Genomic DNA, 14,782 nt, shown 5'->3' with positions numbered 1-14,782 from the left:
CAGAGGCGGCAGCAGCTTCTGCAAGTGCTAGTGGGCAGACACACACACAAACACACACACACAAACACACACACACACACACACACACACGCACACACGGGCACACACATGTGCACGCACCTGTCCCAACCTAACATGCAAGATCACAAATGAGTCTGGAATAAGCATGAGTGGATGCAGGCATCTCTTTCCCTTTTCCTTGCTCCCAACCCTATCCCTCCTAGCAAGGGCCTTGCACATATGTGTGGAGACCTCAGTCCTCATGTCAAAGTCCCATGTACGTTCCCAGACAGCTGTCTTTTGGTCACCTTTTGAGGCTGATCTTACGTGAAACTGAGAAGACCTGGGAGTGAGTTTGGGGCCAGTGGGTCATGAAATTATAGGGTTCAGAGATCTGGTCCCTGGGCAGAAGGGAAGATCAAGGGCAGGTGGGCACAGGAGAAGGAGGAGGACACAGTGTGATGAGAGCCAGTACCGGGCTCAAGACAGGTCCCCAGTGGCCAGTTCAGAGACATAGAAAGTACCCCCAGAGGCCGAGAGCCTCTTTGATTTTTCTGTGAGAGGCTGATTTCCAGCTTTCCAGAAAATCTGCCTCTCTTCAAGCTGTTTGCTGTCTTCTTGGCCTGTAGGCAGTTACTCAAGAAGGTCATATGGGCAGGGCCTTATCTGGAGGCAGAAACCATAGGCACGAGGCTTGGACATATTTGCACAGGGGATGTAAATTCAACAAACCAATCTCCACTGCACACACACGGCTTTCTCAGCAATTTCCAACTTGTTTGCACCAACCTGAATGTAAACCTGAAGCTCTCTCCACCAGCAGCAATTACTGGAGCAGAAGCTGGGCTTGGTGGCGGAGGTTTAGTGGGGTCAGAATGAAAGCATGAAAGCTTCCATCACACGTCCTGAAATCTAGTTTCCATGGTACTGGATTTTAGGGCATCCTCTTGTTTGAATGGAAAAAAAAAAAAAAGAAATGTTCTCCTTTAAGATCCCGCTGATGTGCCAGAGGGGACAGGATAGGGACTGTGGAATCAGGGGGTTCAAGCTCAGGTGTCCATTCTTCTTGTAGGAAGTGCCCCTCAGCTGACCCTGTGCTCTGTGCTGGAGTTGCTGGGTAAACAGAATAGGTCCCTGGGAGAGTGGGACAGCAGACAGATGCATTAACAAACAATTCCTGGGCATTGTGACAAATGCCAAGTGGGACAGACAATGATGCATAGTATCCGATGAGCCCACAGAATGGGGCACGTCTGTGTGGACCTGGGTAAATTATGTCCCTTCACTCAGTCTCAGTTTTCTATGCCATAGAGTTGTTTCTCACAAGCTAGTAAGAGTCAGTGCCTAGCCCAGCACTGCTGCCTAACAAATAGGCCTTACTTTTCCTTTTCCTTGAATAGGAATTTTCTAATTTACATACTTCCATGACGTGTCTCTTACCTACAGTTCTACCAGAGTCCTTCTTGCCTTTTGCATTTGAACTGAGATTTCATTGAGCCTCTTAATTCCCATAACCTGGAGAACCCCTAAAATCATTCTCAAAGATCTCTGTATCACAGGTATGTTTGGAGTCCCCTTTGCCTGGTGCCTCCCTGTGCTCTCATGTGGCGTCTTATGTGGCCCAATGGGGTGCAGATCTCAGTCCTTTCTGGAATCTACAGGAGATCCAGTCCCAGGAGACTTCTTCCCAGTATCTTGAGGACCTTCTTGAAAGTCTAGCAGTCACATGGGGAATGGTCACTTAATGCTCCCCTGACACCCTGTCATTTGTCACCCCTGTACCTCTCCTGCTCCATCAAAGCCCCCAAAGAATGCATGCTCTTCCATCTCTGGAGGCTCAGCCTGCATGAGACAGAGGCCCTGGGAATACAGCGTCTGTCTCCAACAAACTTCCCAAAGCGTTTCCCCAAGAAAGGCAATTCTGTCTAAGAGGAATTTCCTCTGTTAGAGAAAGGCAATTTTCTCTCTCTTTACAGTTCATTTTATGCTCATTAACAGCCCTCTGAGATTAGTGTAATAATTTCCACTTTATAGATGAGGAGATGGAGGCTCAGAGATGAAGTGCCCTTGCCCAAGGTCACTCAGCTGCTAAGTGCCAGTGTCTGGCTTCGAGCCCTGCTCTGACCGTCCACCACGCCTGTTGCTGAGAGGGCAAGAGGATTTCCTGTGCCCCCTCCTTCCCACTCTGGAGGGAGTCTCTTCACTGTGTGGCAGGCTTAAAACCCTCTTACTGCCTTTGAAAAGGTGGCCCTGGAATGCTTTTACCTCTAAGAGGAGCAAAAAGGTGTTTTTGTGGTCACTGCACAAGCAAGCTGCGGGGAGATTGGACACCAGGGCGGAAGACAGGCCAGCGGTCAGCTGAGCACTAAATGTGCTTGAATTATAGCCTCGTCCCCTCCAGCAGGCCCCCGGCTCCTGAGGGTCCAGCAATTTCTGCCTTTTGGCTTTCCCACAGCATTCTCCCAGGTCTCCCCAGACTCCTGATGGCGACATGCCTCACATTTGTGTCCCTGCCTGTCTCAGCCTCCAGTGTTGTCACTGTTCAGAGAAAACAGAGGCTTTACATTTTCCAACTCCAGCTCTCAGCCATGGCAGTTGCTATGTGGCTTTAGGACGATCATTTCATCTCACAGAACCTGGCTTTCCTCTAGGGCCTGTGAAGCCTTCCTCATGACTCCTTGTGACGTTGACAAGACTCAGCACATGGGTGTTCATCCCATACTCACCAAGGCCTTGTGCACCAGGCACAAGGTGAGACAGACACAAGTTCAAAACCCCACTTTGCCACTTGCTAGCCTTTCTAGTGGGTGCACTTTCCAGGTCCTCTCTGGTCCTCGATTTACTCATCTGTCAAATGGGTTGGCAGTTCCTAACAAAGTCCTATGATGATCCGAGACATAGAACCCAGCACCTGGGGCTGCTGCTCCATCCGTGGTGTTTGTTCTTATGGTTTAGTTTGTGTTTTGAGGCTGCACTGGAGAGCTCAAAAATTACTCTTAATATGGGATATGGTACTTTCAAGATACTTAACAAGCTGTAGCTTTGAGCTTCAGTGAGTCTTAAATGTCCCTGTTTTCAATCCCTAACAGGGAAGGAGAGGGCTCTGTGAGGGTGGCTATCTTGACTTGGCAGTGGTCTAGAAGGTGCTCCCAATGAGGAGTGTTAAGGTCCCCAGCAGGAGTGGGCAGCCTGAAATTTCTGGCATCTGAGTTGGGCAATCTAGTTGGGCAAGGATGGAGGGATGTTCCATATTTCTCTGGCAAGTGGCCTTTGCTGTACGTAAGCTTATTCATCCGTACTCACTGCGGCCTGGGCCACTGTGAGGCGTTCAATCAAGCAACAGCTGCCAGCCTGGTTGTGACCCTCAACAACGGGGACAGTACTTTTCACCTTTTTTATTCCACATGGGTTCAGCACAGTGGGCTCTCAGCTCATCCAATGTCACATTCTCAAAGTCACCCATTTGCTTCTGGGATGCTGACTCTCCTTTCCACAAAGGACATGTGAGCATGAACAGCCGGGCTATAGGAGTGACCATGAATTCTTCAGTTGATCGGGGGCCAGGGCTGGCCATCTTCCCTAGGAGCCTCCTACCAGCAGCCACATGGCCACTCGGGGCTGGCTTGCCAGGTTCTCTGACATTTCTGTGAAGTGTGTTCTGTGGTAAGGCTCTGACACAAGTTGCATGTTCCCTATTGGGAGAGATGAGGGACTTAGTTGGCCCCAAGAACCTTCAACCCCACCCCTTCTTATTGCTTCATGGGTATCAGGACAGCCATTTCCAAATGCTCTGAGGGGACTGCAGAAGTAGTGTCATCCTAGTCTATCATTTTGCATAATGGTCCCACCCAGAACTGCCATTTATTAGACAGGCCAGGTGGATGCATATGCATGTGAAGCACTGTGATTATTTTTATTACTACTCTGATTACTGGAAAACAAACCATCAAGCAGACAACAAACCCCAGCCATCATATATGGAGGACTTATTAAGTTCCAGGTGCAACTCTAACTGCTTCACAAATATCTCCTCCTTCCTCTGCGATGCGGTTGGCTGCTATGATTATCACTATTTTAATAGTGAAATCAGGAGTGGACCCAAAAGAGGTGACCAAACTTGGCAAAGTCCTGTAGGTAATGTGGGGAGAAATACTGGTTTAATGTCTAGTCTGGGCTTCGCTATTCCCAGCTGAGAGACCTTGACCTTGGGGAGGTGCCTGGCACCCTAGAAACTGTGTCTCCACTATCCCAAATGCCTGAACTCTAACACAGAATGATCTGGAAATGTGGAATTTCTTTTTAATCTTGTTTGTTATTATCTGTTTTGTACAAAAACGTCTATTTAACTTCTATAAGGTATACATATTAGATTAGATTATTCACGATAAAATAAAACCCATCCAATGTTCTCTATGGGGGTCTGGGACCAAGATCAGTGATGAGGAATGGATAGAAGATACTGTTGGGGTGAGAAGGATCAGAGTTGTTGTAGGGTGCTGGGAAATGATGATTTGTGTTATGAAGGGAGGATGGTGAGTAAATGAAGCTTCAAAGGTAGAGCCCTTGGGACCTAGTGACCATGTGGATGGACTGATACTGCATGTCAAAGATGTGACTTGCTTTTCAGCTTGTGGATCTGGATGCTATTAACAGAAAAGGGGAAGAGACCACCAGAAGGAGAGGATGTGGCTGAATGAAATAGAAGGATGCAAGGGAGAGCCCTAGCAGCCACCTAGATCAGCCTGTCCCAGAAGCGCTGTGTGTGCTGTTGGTAGCACCCAAGATGCATTTCAGTGGCTCCCCTGATGGACCCTTAAGAATTCAACAATTCTGTAGTTAACGATTTACTTACAGCATGTGATATATGACAAGCCTTCACTTCATATATTTATGTTTTCTCTTACATGCATTTAAATAAGAAAAAGGAAATTGATTTAAGGAAAAATGTGATGTAAATTATGCTGCATGTGGGCAGAAACCACGAAGGCAGTGATGGAGCGGTTACAATACGTCGGGAAGGGAATTCTCAGCTGCTGTAGCAGAACAGCCACTTGTCTTCCTGACAGCCTCCAGAGACCTTGTGCCTTTCTGATGTCTTGCAGATCCCGTGCATGGCCCGCAGAACGTGGAGATCGTGGACATCCGGGCCCGGCAGCTGACCCTGCAGTGGGAGCCCTTTGGCTACGCCGTGACCCGCTGCCATAGTTACAACCTCACGGTGCAGTACCAGTACGTGTTCAACCAGCAGCAGTACGAAGCCGAGGAGGTCATCCAGACCTCCTCCCACTACACCCTGCGGGGCCTGCGTCCCTTCATGACCATCCGGCTGCGGCTCCTGCTGTCCAACCCAGAGGGCCGGATGGAGAGCGAGGAGCTGGTGGTGCAGACCGAGGAGGACGGTGAGCAGGCGAGGCCAGCCTCCTGGGAATGGGGGGTGTGGGCAGGACCCACTCACTGACTGCCACCCAGTCAGTGATGAGGTTTTCATTTTTTCCTGCATCTTTGATTTGTTCCCCAAGATCTTCCATGAAAGACCATGCCGGTCGTGCCTTGCACAACTCGGGTTGCTGTTCTCATGCACGACGGCAACTCTGCCACACATATGCTCTCGAGGTTGGCCCTTCTGTGTCCCATTCCTCTTCTCCCTTTCTCCCACCTCCTGTGAGACAGCATACATATCCCGTTGTTTCCACATGTTGAGATCGGAAGTCACGTGAATTCTCAGTTCTGTTCAAATTTAAAGAAAATACATATGAAAACCTTAGCATGTACATTGCCCACAGAACTGATGATTCAATGGGTGTCCTTCAGGCATATCAAAGCCAAAGTACTCAAAAGGGAACCAGTTCCCTCTTCTGCACACTGACTTCTTTTCCTGTGGTCTTTGTCTCAATGAACTGCATTTGGTGGCTTAAGATGGAGACCTCAATTTCAGTCCAGGAGGCTCCTCTCTTCAACCCCATTCCACCTCTCCAACTCTCAAGGTTCTAATGAGTCTGCTTCCTATAGTTTATCTCCCAACATGCCTCCTAATCTGAGAGTCCTGGAATATGGAGACTCTTGTACTCCTAGAACATACTTCCAGCCTTTCTGTCCTCACCCATGCTGTTCCTTCTGCTCAGACTGACTTCTCGCTCCACATTTGCAGGGTAAACTCCATTAATCTTTCAAATGCTCAAATGCTTCCTCCAGGAAGCTTCCCTGGACTGCCCCGAACTTCCTTCCTAGGCTCCCACTGCAATTTGCATATAACTTCAACATAGCACTTCTCTTATTGGTGGGATCAAATTTGCCAGTTCTAGGATTTGTCTAAGGAACATTGTCCATGGCTGAATTTCAGATGTACCTCCAGCCAGGCTGGCTCTGGCCCTGTAGGGCATCTTATTTAGTCGTCCAGAATCTGACTCTGAAATGCAAATTGTGTATAAGGAATTGATTATGGAAATTTCCTGGGGGACACTGGGCAGGGGATGGGAAGGCAAGGCAGAGAACGGGAGGAGCTTCGGGCCAAGTCCTGCAAAGGTTGGCTGCACCCTCAGCCTACAGAGGAGCTCTACAGGGTGGGCAATACATAACAGATATTCCAAGTCAGGAAGGGGAGCTAGAACTGGCTTCATTGTTTCAAAAATGAATGGTACTTTCCTCCAGAAGGTAGAACAACACCATAGCATTATGGTAGGTTATTGTGCACTTTAAAAGTGATGGTAATACAAAGACATTAGACCTAAACCCAGCAGATCTTATTTTCTCAATGTATGTAGCTACTATGTTTGCACTAAGTCACAGGAAAAAAGTTTCTTGACCAAGGAGTCTGAAACATAAGTAACTCAGGAACTGCCCAGTTGCTCTAGGAAATCCTATCAGGATCAAGCCATCCCCTGGAACTGGTTGTAGAGTCTACCACATAAACTCTCAAGGAGTAGTAGTGTACTGGGCCTTAACTGAGATGCAAAGTGGGGTCAAGAGGGTGGCTTAGTGACTAGTGTTCACAGGGCATCCCCAGGGATAGAAAGGGAAGAGCAGAAGGTGCTTTGCTCACCCTGGACTATTCTTTGAGGATGACGGTGCACCTGCAAATCCCAAGTCAATCCCAGCTTTAAGGTGTGCCTTAAACTCTTTCTTTCTAACTCTTGACACTAAGAGAAAAAATAAATCAACAAATCAACAAACCACAGAGCCTTTATCAAAACAATGCAAGAGCAGCAATGCTTTGAAATTAAATTTATATTAAACATCATTAATAAAACATCCATTCCTGCTCCAAGAGGTGTGTGGACGTTATCCTATTAAAGACAGTTTCTCAGCCTGTAGCTCAGAAACTGCTGGAAGGTCTTAGCAGAGTGGGGCCACCCTCTCTATGCCACAATTAGACTCGATTCTTCCTAAAGAAGGAGGAGACATTTCCATTTGCTGGGGTGCTCATTCACCTCCAGCAGGAGCTAAAGTTAGAGCATGGCCCAGGCCATTAACTGAAGCTCCCCTCCGGGAGCCAGCAAGAGCGACCTCTCTGATTGAGCTGACTGGCTCCATGCTGCTTTTTATCCGTTTTCCAAAATTGTCTTCTGGGGAATTTGTAGAATTTGTCATTTCAGCACCCCAGTGCCTTTGAAGACCTGAAAAGTAATCTACTGCTAGAGAGAGAAGCTCATGGCCCCAGAGCCCCATGGCGTCATCTGGAAGCAGCTGTTGGTAAAAGGCTCAACAGATTCTTATTTTTTTTTCTCTTTTCCACAAATGTCTCAGACAAAACCAAGGTTTCCTTATTTCATGGTTACTCTTCCATTATTAAACAGACCATGATCAAGATCGTGAAATGGAATAGAAGAGGTCTTCAAGGATGAAAACCATGTCGAAGGGGTCTCCATTCAGCCATTTTGGGGCTGCTATTTATTGAGCACTTATAATGTCCTAGGCACCAAGAAATAGGCTTGCTATATACAATGACTCCTGTGTGTATATGTATGTGTGTGTGTGTGTGTGTGTGTGTGTGTGTGAGAGAGATTTTGTTGTGAAATGGTTCAAAACTACTAGGAAAAAAAATGAAAGATTAGTACTATGAAGACCTGAAAACCCTCTGCACAGATTCAACATATGTTAACATTTGCTACATTGACTATTTCATAGAGGTGATAGGTTTGTATGATATGAAATACACACACACATATAATTTTTAGCTGTTTGAAAATAAATTACAGAAATCATGACACAACCCATTAACAGTTTAAAAATAAGAGCATTCTCCTACATAGCCACAATATCATATGACATATAAGAAATTTGGCATTAATTTAAAGATGATCAAATATACAGTCTATTTTCATAGTTCTAATATTATTTCTAATAACATTAAACCTGATTTTATATGACAAAACCAGAGTGAAAAACATTTCTGGAAAAAAAATATTACATGGTTCGTGGTGCATATTTCTCACTGTATCTTGGCAGGAGGTCCCCAGAGATAGGGAGCTCCTCCATCAGTGATGTTACCTCTGGTCACTTAATTAAGACAGGGTCCACCCGCCCCCTCCACTGCAAATGCAGTCCTTTCTTCTCTTTGTAAAGTTGCTGTGCTGTGACACTTAGAGACGGCATTAGCACCCTATCCCCTCAAAACTGTCCCTCAAGGGTTGTAGCACTCCTTAACTAAAGTAATCAAGTGTTACATTGGTGCTGGCAAAAGGGTGGCTTTGAAATTCATCATTCACCTATACTTATTAATTAGCTTTCTTCTTTATAGAAGAGTTTTTCTCTCATCTTCCTTCCTGTGTTTACTATCCTTATTGACTCATAGATCATATTTTGACTCAGTTCACAAGCATCTACCACCATCATTACTCTTCTGTAGGCTCAGGCTGTCATGACGAAGGCCAGCAGGAGTCCCTTCAGGTTGGCTCCAGGTCCTCTGGACCTGCCCTCATTTGTCTTCCTTGCTTCTGGCATAGCACCATGTCCTATTCTACCCTTATGATGTCCCTGCCATGCACCTGAAGTCAACCACTTCTCTACGGATTTCTGGATGAGATCAGTGGTATTTTGGTCCTAAGATCTACATCTGACATGAGCTCAACATAGCGATATTGCCTGGAGGTGCTACCTCTCCAGGTAGAAAGAGCTAGGGAAGAGAATTAGTTTTAAATCATGATCTTATCCTGCTCCAACCCCAAGGCCTCAGGATTCTTCTCCACCTTCTACCCAGACATCCCCTTCTCCCACAGTGAAGATCCTGAACCTAGGATTTTCATTTATTCCATCCTACGTATAAAGTAGTTTCAAAGTTACAGCAGCAATCCCGTGAACAAACAATAAAGCTAATTTGGGTTGAAGACCTCAATTTTTCTGTCTTCAGTGTTTTTAAGGCTGTGTCCCACTGAAGATGGGCGGTCGAAATACAGTGCTCCAAAGTTCAGTGTTTATCTCCTCTCCGTGTGCTTATAATCTCAACTTGGTACCCAATTAGATCCATTTGTTTCAATATTAAGGTTTTCCTTCCCCTTGTCCTTTCTTAAATTAAAATGTATCGTAGTTATTGTTTTTTTAAACAGGTGAATGGCTGCCTCTTTCAAAAGTCAAAACTCTTTAAAAAAGGGTTCAGCTGGAAAGTGCTGCCTCTGTCCTTATTTTTGTCGCACAGTTCCCACCCTGAAAGACAGCCATTTTCATTCATTTCTGGTTTATATTTCCAGTAGTTCATTTTGCGAAAAGTAAATGATATTTTCCTCTCCTTCTATTTTTCTGTAAGAGGTAACAGAATGGATACACTTGGCATCTTTGGTTTTTTTTTTTTTTTTTTTTTTTTTTGGTTGTTGTTCCCTTAGTATATTCTGGAAATCACTCCATGTCAGTTAGTACAAAATTCCCTCATTCCCTTTATAGCTCCAACATACTTCATTGTGTGGATGAATATACCTAAGTGTCTGATGGACAGTTAGGTTGTTTCAATTATTTGCTATCACAATACTGCAGCAAATAGCCTAGTGCCGGTGTTGTTTGCTATTTGTGAAGATGTATCCCACTGGAATCAAAGGGCTTATGCATTTAGATACCCTTCACAGAAGTTGTATTATTTTGTCTTTTCTCCAGTGGGGTAGACTCATATAATCTTAATAGCAAATGTGAAAGAGGAAGCAGCATTACTTATTGTGCAATGGAGAATTTTAGGTTCCCATTTACAATAATTTATAAAATCATAATTGATTTTAATAACTAACATATATCAATGTATTCTGGCACAGCACCACATTCCTGACTCAATATATCAATTGTGTGTGTGTGTGTATGTGTGTGTGTGTGTGTATGTGTATATGTGTTTGTGTGTGTATATATATGTATATATATATATATACATATATATATATACACACCTACTTGATATTTTATATTATTAATCATATAATATATATATTATTTTATTTAATATGGTAACTTCAGCTGAAGCTCATGGGCTTTAATTGTAAAGAGGACTGGCACATCTCAAAAATGGGTACCTTTACATCCATTTCTAATGAGCCTCGTCATGTGGCTTCTCAGGTTACCAGCTAGGAGGAAACTGCTTGGTGCTAGGGACAGGTACCTCTAGAGTAACAAGATGTGGCTTGTAAAACTCATAAAGAGGAAAGTCATAGGGAAAGCACAGATGGAAACCACAATATGGCAATAGGTAGCTCAGTCCATATTCATACAGCATCCGGGTGGAAAGCTGTACAGACCTTACTAAGTGCTGAAGGCGTCATTTCATCAGAGCTCAGCACATCACAGATGGTTGCACAGATGACCTGGAGGTATTAGAAAGGGTGAGGAGACATGCAATTGTGTCGTTTGGGTGTCCATTTGAGCTGGGCACTGTGCTGGCACTCTGTTCTAAATGTTGTGATGCAGATGCTATTGCTATAGTTGGGCAAAAGAGGGATTAACAGATCCCAAAACCTTATCTGTGAGATCTTCCCTGACCACTGTACCAAAATCTCCCTAGCATTCTTCTGCTTTGTTTTTCTCCATAGCATGTTGCAATTTTATTTCTTTATTATCTGTCCTTCTTAAAGGAATGCAAATTTCATGAGAACAGAACTTTGATTTTTCTTACAGTTATGTATTCCCTAGCACCAAGAAGAGTGCTGGCCTGTAGTATGTGCTCATTAACCTTATGTTGAATGAATTAATGAAGGAATGAAGTCAAAGCCTATGTCTCTTTCATGATACCAGAGTGCCCCATGTATGGGCATTGTTTTAATGTTTTCTTTTTAGCTCTATTCAAAGCTGATTCTTATTAGCTTGATAAAGCTGATCATTAGCATCTCTTCCCTCTTCGGTAATATATGCATTGAAATCAACCATGGTAGGCATATTTACACCATAGCAATTGGCAAATAGTTTAGTTTTATATTTCCTAGAGAGCTTCTGGTGAAATAGAAGCACTCCACTGTGTTGCACAATTAAAAGTCTATATTTGATGTCTTAACTTGTAAAGATTTATTAATCAGAGGAAATACTTATTGTCTAGTAAGACTACAAAATATGAGTAGATGGAAATTATGTAAATTTCTGACTTTTGCCCATAAAACTCACTTATATACTCTGGTAGCCCCTGAACTAATCTCAAATTAATTTTATTTCTCTTATCCCGTTAAATTTTGAGTTTTCAATTCTGTATATATATCAACAAAATTGATACAGGTGCATTAATATAGTTTGGAAATTATAAACTAGAGCTTATATATTCTTATATATATTTTTCACACATACACATATATAAATGCTCTAATCATTCACTTATTATTTTTTCTGAAAAGACTAGACGTCTGAAAGCATAATAATTATTTTAAAGTTACCATAAATGGCATACTTGTTGGTCAGTTTAAGTTTTTATAGGTGTTGCACATGTAAGATAATGGGACAAAATGGGTTAACCAACAATCAACCAACAAATATGGCACCTGAAAGGAAGGGCAGAAAAGACCTATGTGAGACAGATAGGAGGGGAAGTTCCTGTTGATTTGTGCAGGGCTCTATGGTTTATTGTTGTTGTTATTGTTTTTGTTTGGGGGGGTGGGTACCAGGGATTGAACTCAGGGGCACTCGACCACTGAGCCACATCCCCAGTCCTATTTTGTATTTTATTTAGAGACAAGGTCTCACTGAGTTACTTAACCCTTCACTTTTGGTGAGGCTGAATTTGAACTCATGATCCTCCTGCCTCAGCCTCCCAAGCCACTGGGATTACAGGCCTCCGCCACAGCACCCAGCCTCTATGTTTTTGTATATGCTTGTTAGCTACTCCTCATAAATATTCTCCAAGCTCATCATCTTTAATCCCACTTTCTTGATGGAGAGGAGGGGATAGAGGACAGGAAGGAAAGGAAGAGGAGAGGAGAGAAAAAGCAGAAAGGAAGAGAAAGGAGACTAGGGGAGGGGAGGGGAGGGGAGAGAACCTCCCTTGATCACACTCTGTCCTCCTTTGCATTGAAATGAAAATTTCCCTTAAATTACCACCTGACTTTAAGGCACAAGAAAACATCTGGTTTAATTACAGTGAATTTACATGAACCCACTGACAAGAAGCACAGTTAAAATTAGCAATTTTAGTGTGCTTTTTTTTTTTAAGAGAATGAAATTATAAAGTAATTAACCTTTGTTGTAGAACTCTGTCAAAGGGATGGAAAGTTCCATGCTGTTTAGAAGAAGAAATGAAACTGTGGAAAGGGAAAATGTGGTTTCATTAAAGAATTGTAAAGAAAATAAAAAGAAGGGAAAAGAGGCCCAGGTGTGGAAGCCAAGACAAAAAGGGAGCTTTTTATCACAAAGTCTTTTCACGAGGAGAGAAAGGAAAAAAGACTCAGTTACATCAAAGGAAAGCCAGTCCACCTCGGTGAGAAGGGTGTCTTGACCTATGGAAAGGGGATGAGATGGGAGGGACTGAGGCGTCCAGACATCCTGACTCTGCAGCCAGCAGATGCTGTGATTGCCCTTTGGGCCTTGCACCCAGCTATCTACCAGGTGATGGGGAAAAGGAGTGATTCGGAAAATACTCAGAAACAGACGGATCTGAGATCTATCCAGGCCTTATTCTTTACTAACTTAGGCCACTTTTGTTAAATCACTTGCATTCTGGATGCTTTAGAGTCCCCATCTATAAAATGGGGGTGACAATACCACCCGCCTCTTCAAGGTGTGCTACATAGGAGTCCACACGCAAAGTCCTCAATGTGCTGTCTGCCAAGAACTGGGCTAAGTGGTGTGTGGCCAACCTCAGACAGAGTAGGCAGCTCTTGATCTGAGGGTGTTTAACTAGGAAGCGTCAAACTAGGTATCTATGTGAATTTTCCATTTGCTGTGAACAAGGGGCCATTTTTAAATGACATCTAATCATCTTATAACAGGAATTACAAACGTTTTGCCCTGATCACATCTAGTCTCTTTCACTTCCTCAAGTTCTGTAGCTCCCAAAATTCAACCTTACTAGGATCTGCTTCCTGTTCACCTCCCTTATTCCCTTCTCTTTCCATATTAAATCTATTGACCAAGTATTACAATCACTCTTTACATACTCCTTCAATATTTCAGCTCCATTCTCATTTCCATGTTCTCACCACCCCGGTCCCTTCTGATTGTCTGCCTATCCTGGGCCTTTCTTTTGTAGCTGACCACACACCACCATTTTGGATGCCCCGATTGAAGCCAAGAGCACCGCCGGAGCAGGCCTTGAGAGTGTCCAGTGGTGCTGTGTACCCTGGTCCAGTCACCCCTCCACTCTTCTATCCTCTATTCCTCTCCTGTCTTCAGACCTCCAGCATCTCCACCCTGTCCTCACACTCCCTTCATCACCTTGTTGCCTGTTTTACTGAGAAAATTGAGGCCATTCAAACAGATTCCCTCAACTTCTCATCAGTCACATCCCACCCAGATAGTTGACCTTTCCTCATGATTTTAGGGAATGAATCATTTGCTTTCTAAATAAAGACCAGTTCCTCCACTTAATACACCCAATTCTATTTCCATTTACCGACGGGAGGTCATTTTTCCAGCAATTGTCTGCCGTATACCCTAGATCAGAGTTTCGCTTTATAACGGATCATATTTATGACCTTCCACAAACTATATTTTTAAGTACCAAATCACCCAGTCCTACTTTCTCTTCTAGGTACTATATCAGTCCTTCACTCTGGGCCTATTTTCCCCCTTCTATTTCTCTTGAACACACTCAACCAAAGGAGTTCAAATCCCCGCCATTGAGTTATTTCACCAAAACAGTTCTTTCAAGATTTACTGTGATCTTACCATATCTAATTGTCATTACTAGGAGAATTAGAGCTTCTTATTTCTCTAGTTGGCCATATTTGGCATAGATGGTTATAACATCCTTCTTTTTTTGCTGGGCTTCCAGGACAGCACATATTTCTAGATTTCCTTTTCCCTCAGTGGCTCTTCCTCTTTGATCTTTGGCTGGTTCCTTTTGAACATCTCAACATTCCTGGCTCCATCTTTGGGATTCTTTCCTTTGTATCCATACCAAAGGCAGGCCCGATCTTAAAATGTAGGCTCTGTGGACAGGCCATCTCTCTCTGCAGCTACTCAGCCCTGCCACCGTGGCAGGAAAACAGCCAGAAACAATATGTAAATGAATGGGTGTGGCAGTGTTCCAGTAAAATTTTATTTACAAAAACAAGCAGCTGGTTGGATTTGCCTAGAGGGCCACAGTTTGCTGGCCCTGAATCCACATTCATTTTCCTAATTGTTTTCTCCAATTTTTTGGCTTTAAATTGCATCCATATGTTAATAATTTATCCAA

At 43.8% G+C, this 14,782-nt stretch overlaps 1 protein-coding gene across 2 annotated transcripts in view; it reads left to right on the top strand.

The window, feature by feature from the left end:
• The window catches only part of Ptprt (protein tyrosine phosphatase receptor type T), a 1,043,151-nt gene that overhangs the window by 655,240 nt on the left and 373,129 nt on the right, over nucleotides 1–14,782 (top strand). For both annotated transcript variants that reach the window (XM_026383218.2, XM_026383217.2), the window contains exon 8: nucleotides 5,103–5,399. In XM_026383218.2, coding sequence (XP_026239003.1) covers nucleotides 5,103–5,399 — 297 coding nt within the window. The remainder of the gene's footprint in view (nucleotides 1–5,102; nucleotides 5,400–14,782) is intronic.

This window comes from Urocitellus parryii, chromosome 6, assembly GCF_045843805.1.
Source record: "Urocitellus parryii isolate mUroPar1 chromosome 6, mUroPar1.hap1, whole genome shotgun sequence".
Taxonomy (NCBI): Eukaryota; Metazoa; Chordata; class Mammalia; order Rodentia; family Sciuridae; genus Urocitellus; species Urocitellus parryii.
This window is presented reverse-complemented; position numbering and strand designations above follow the sequence as displayed.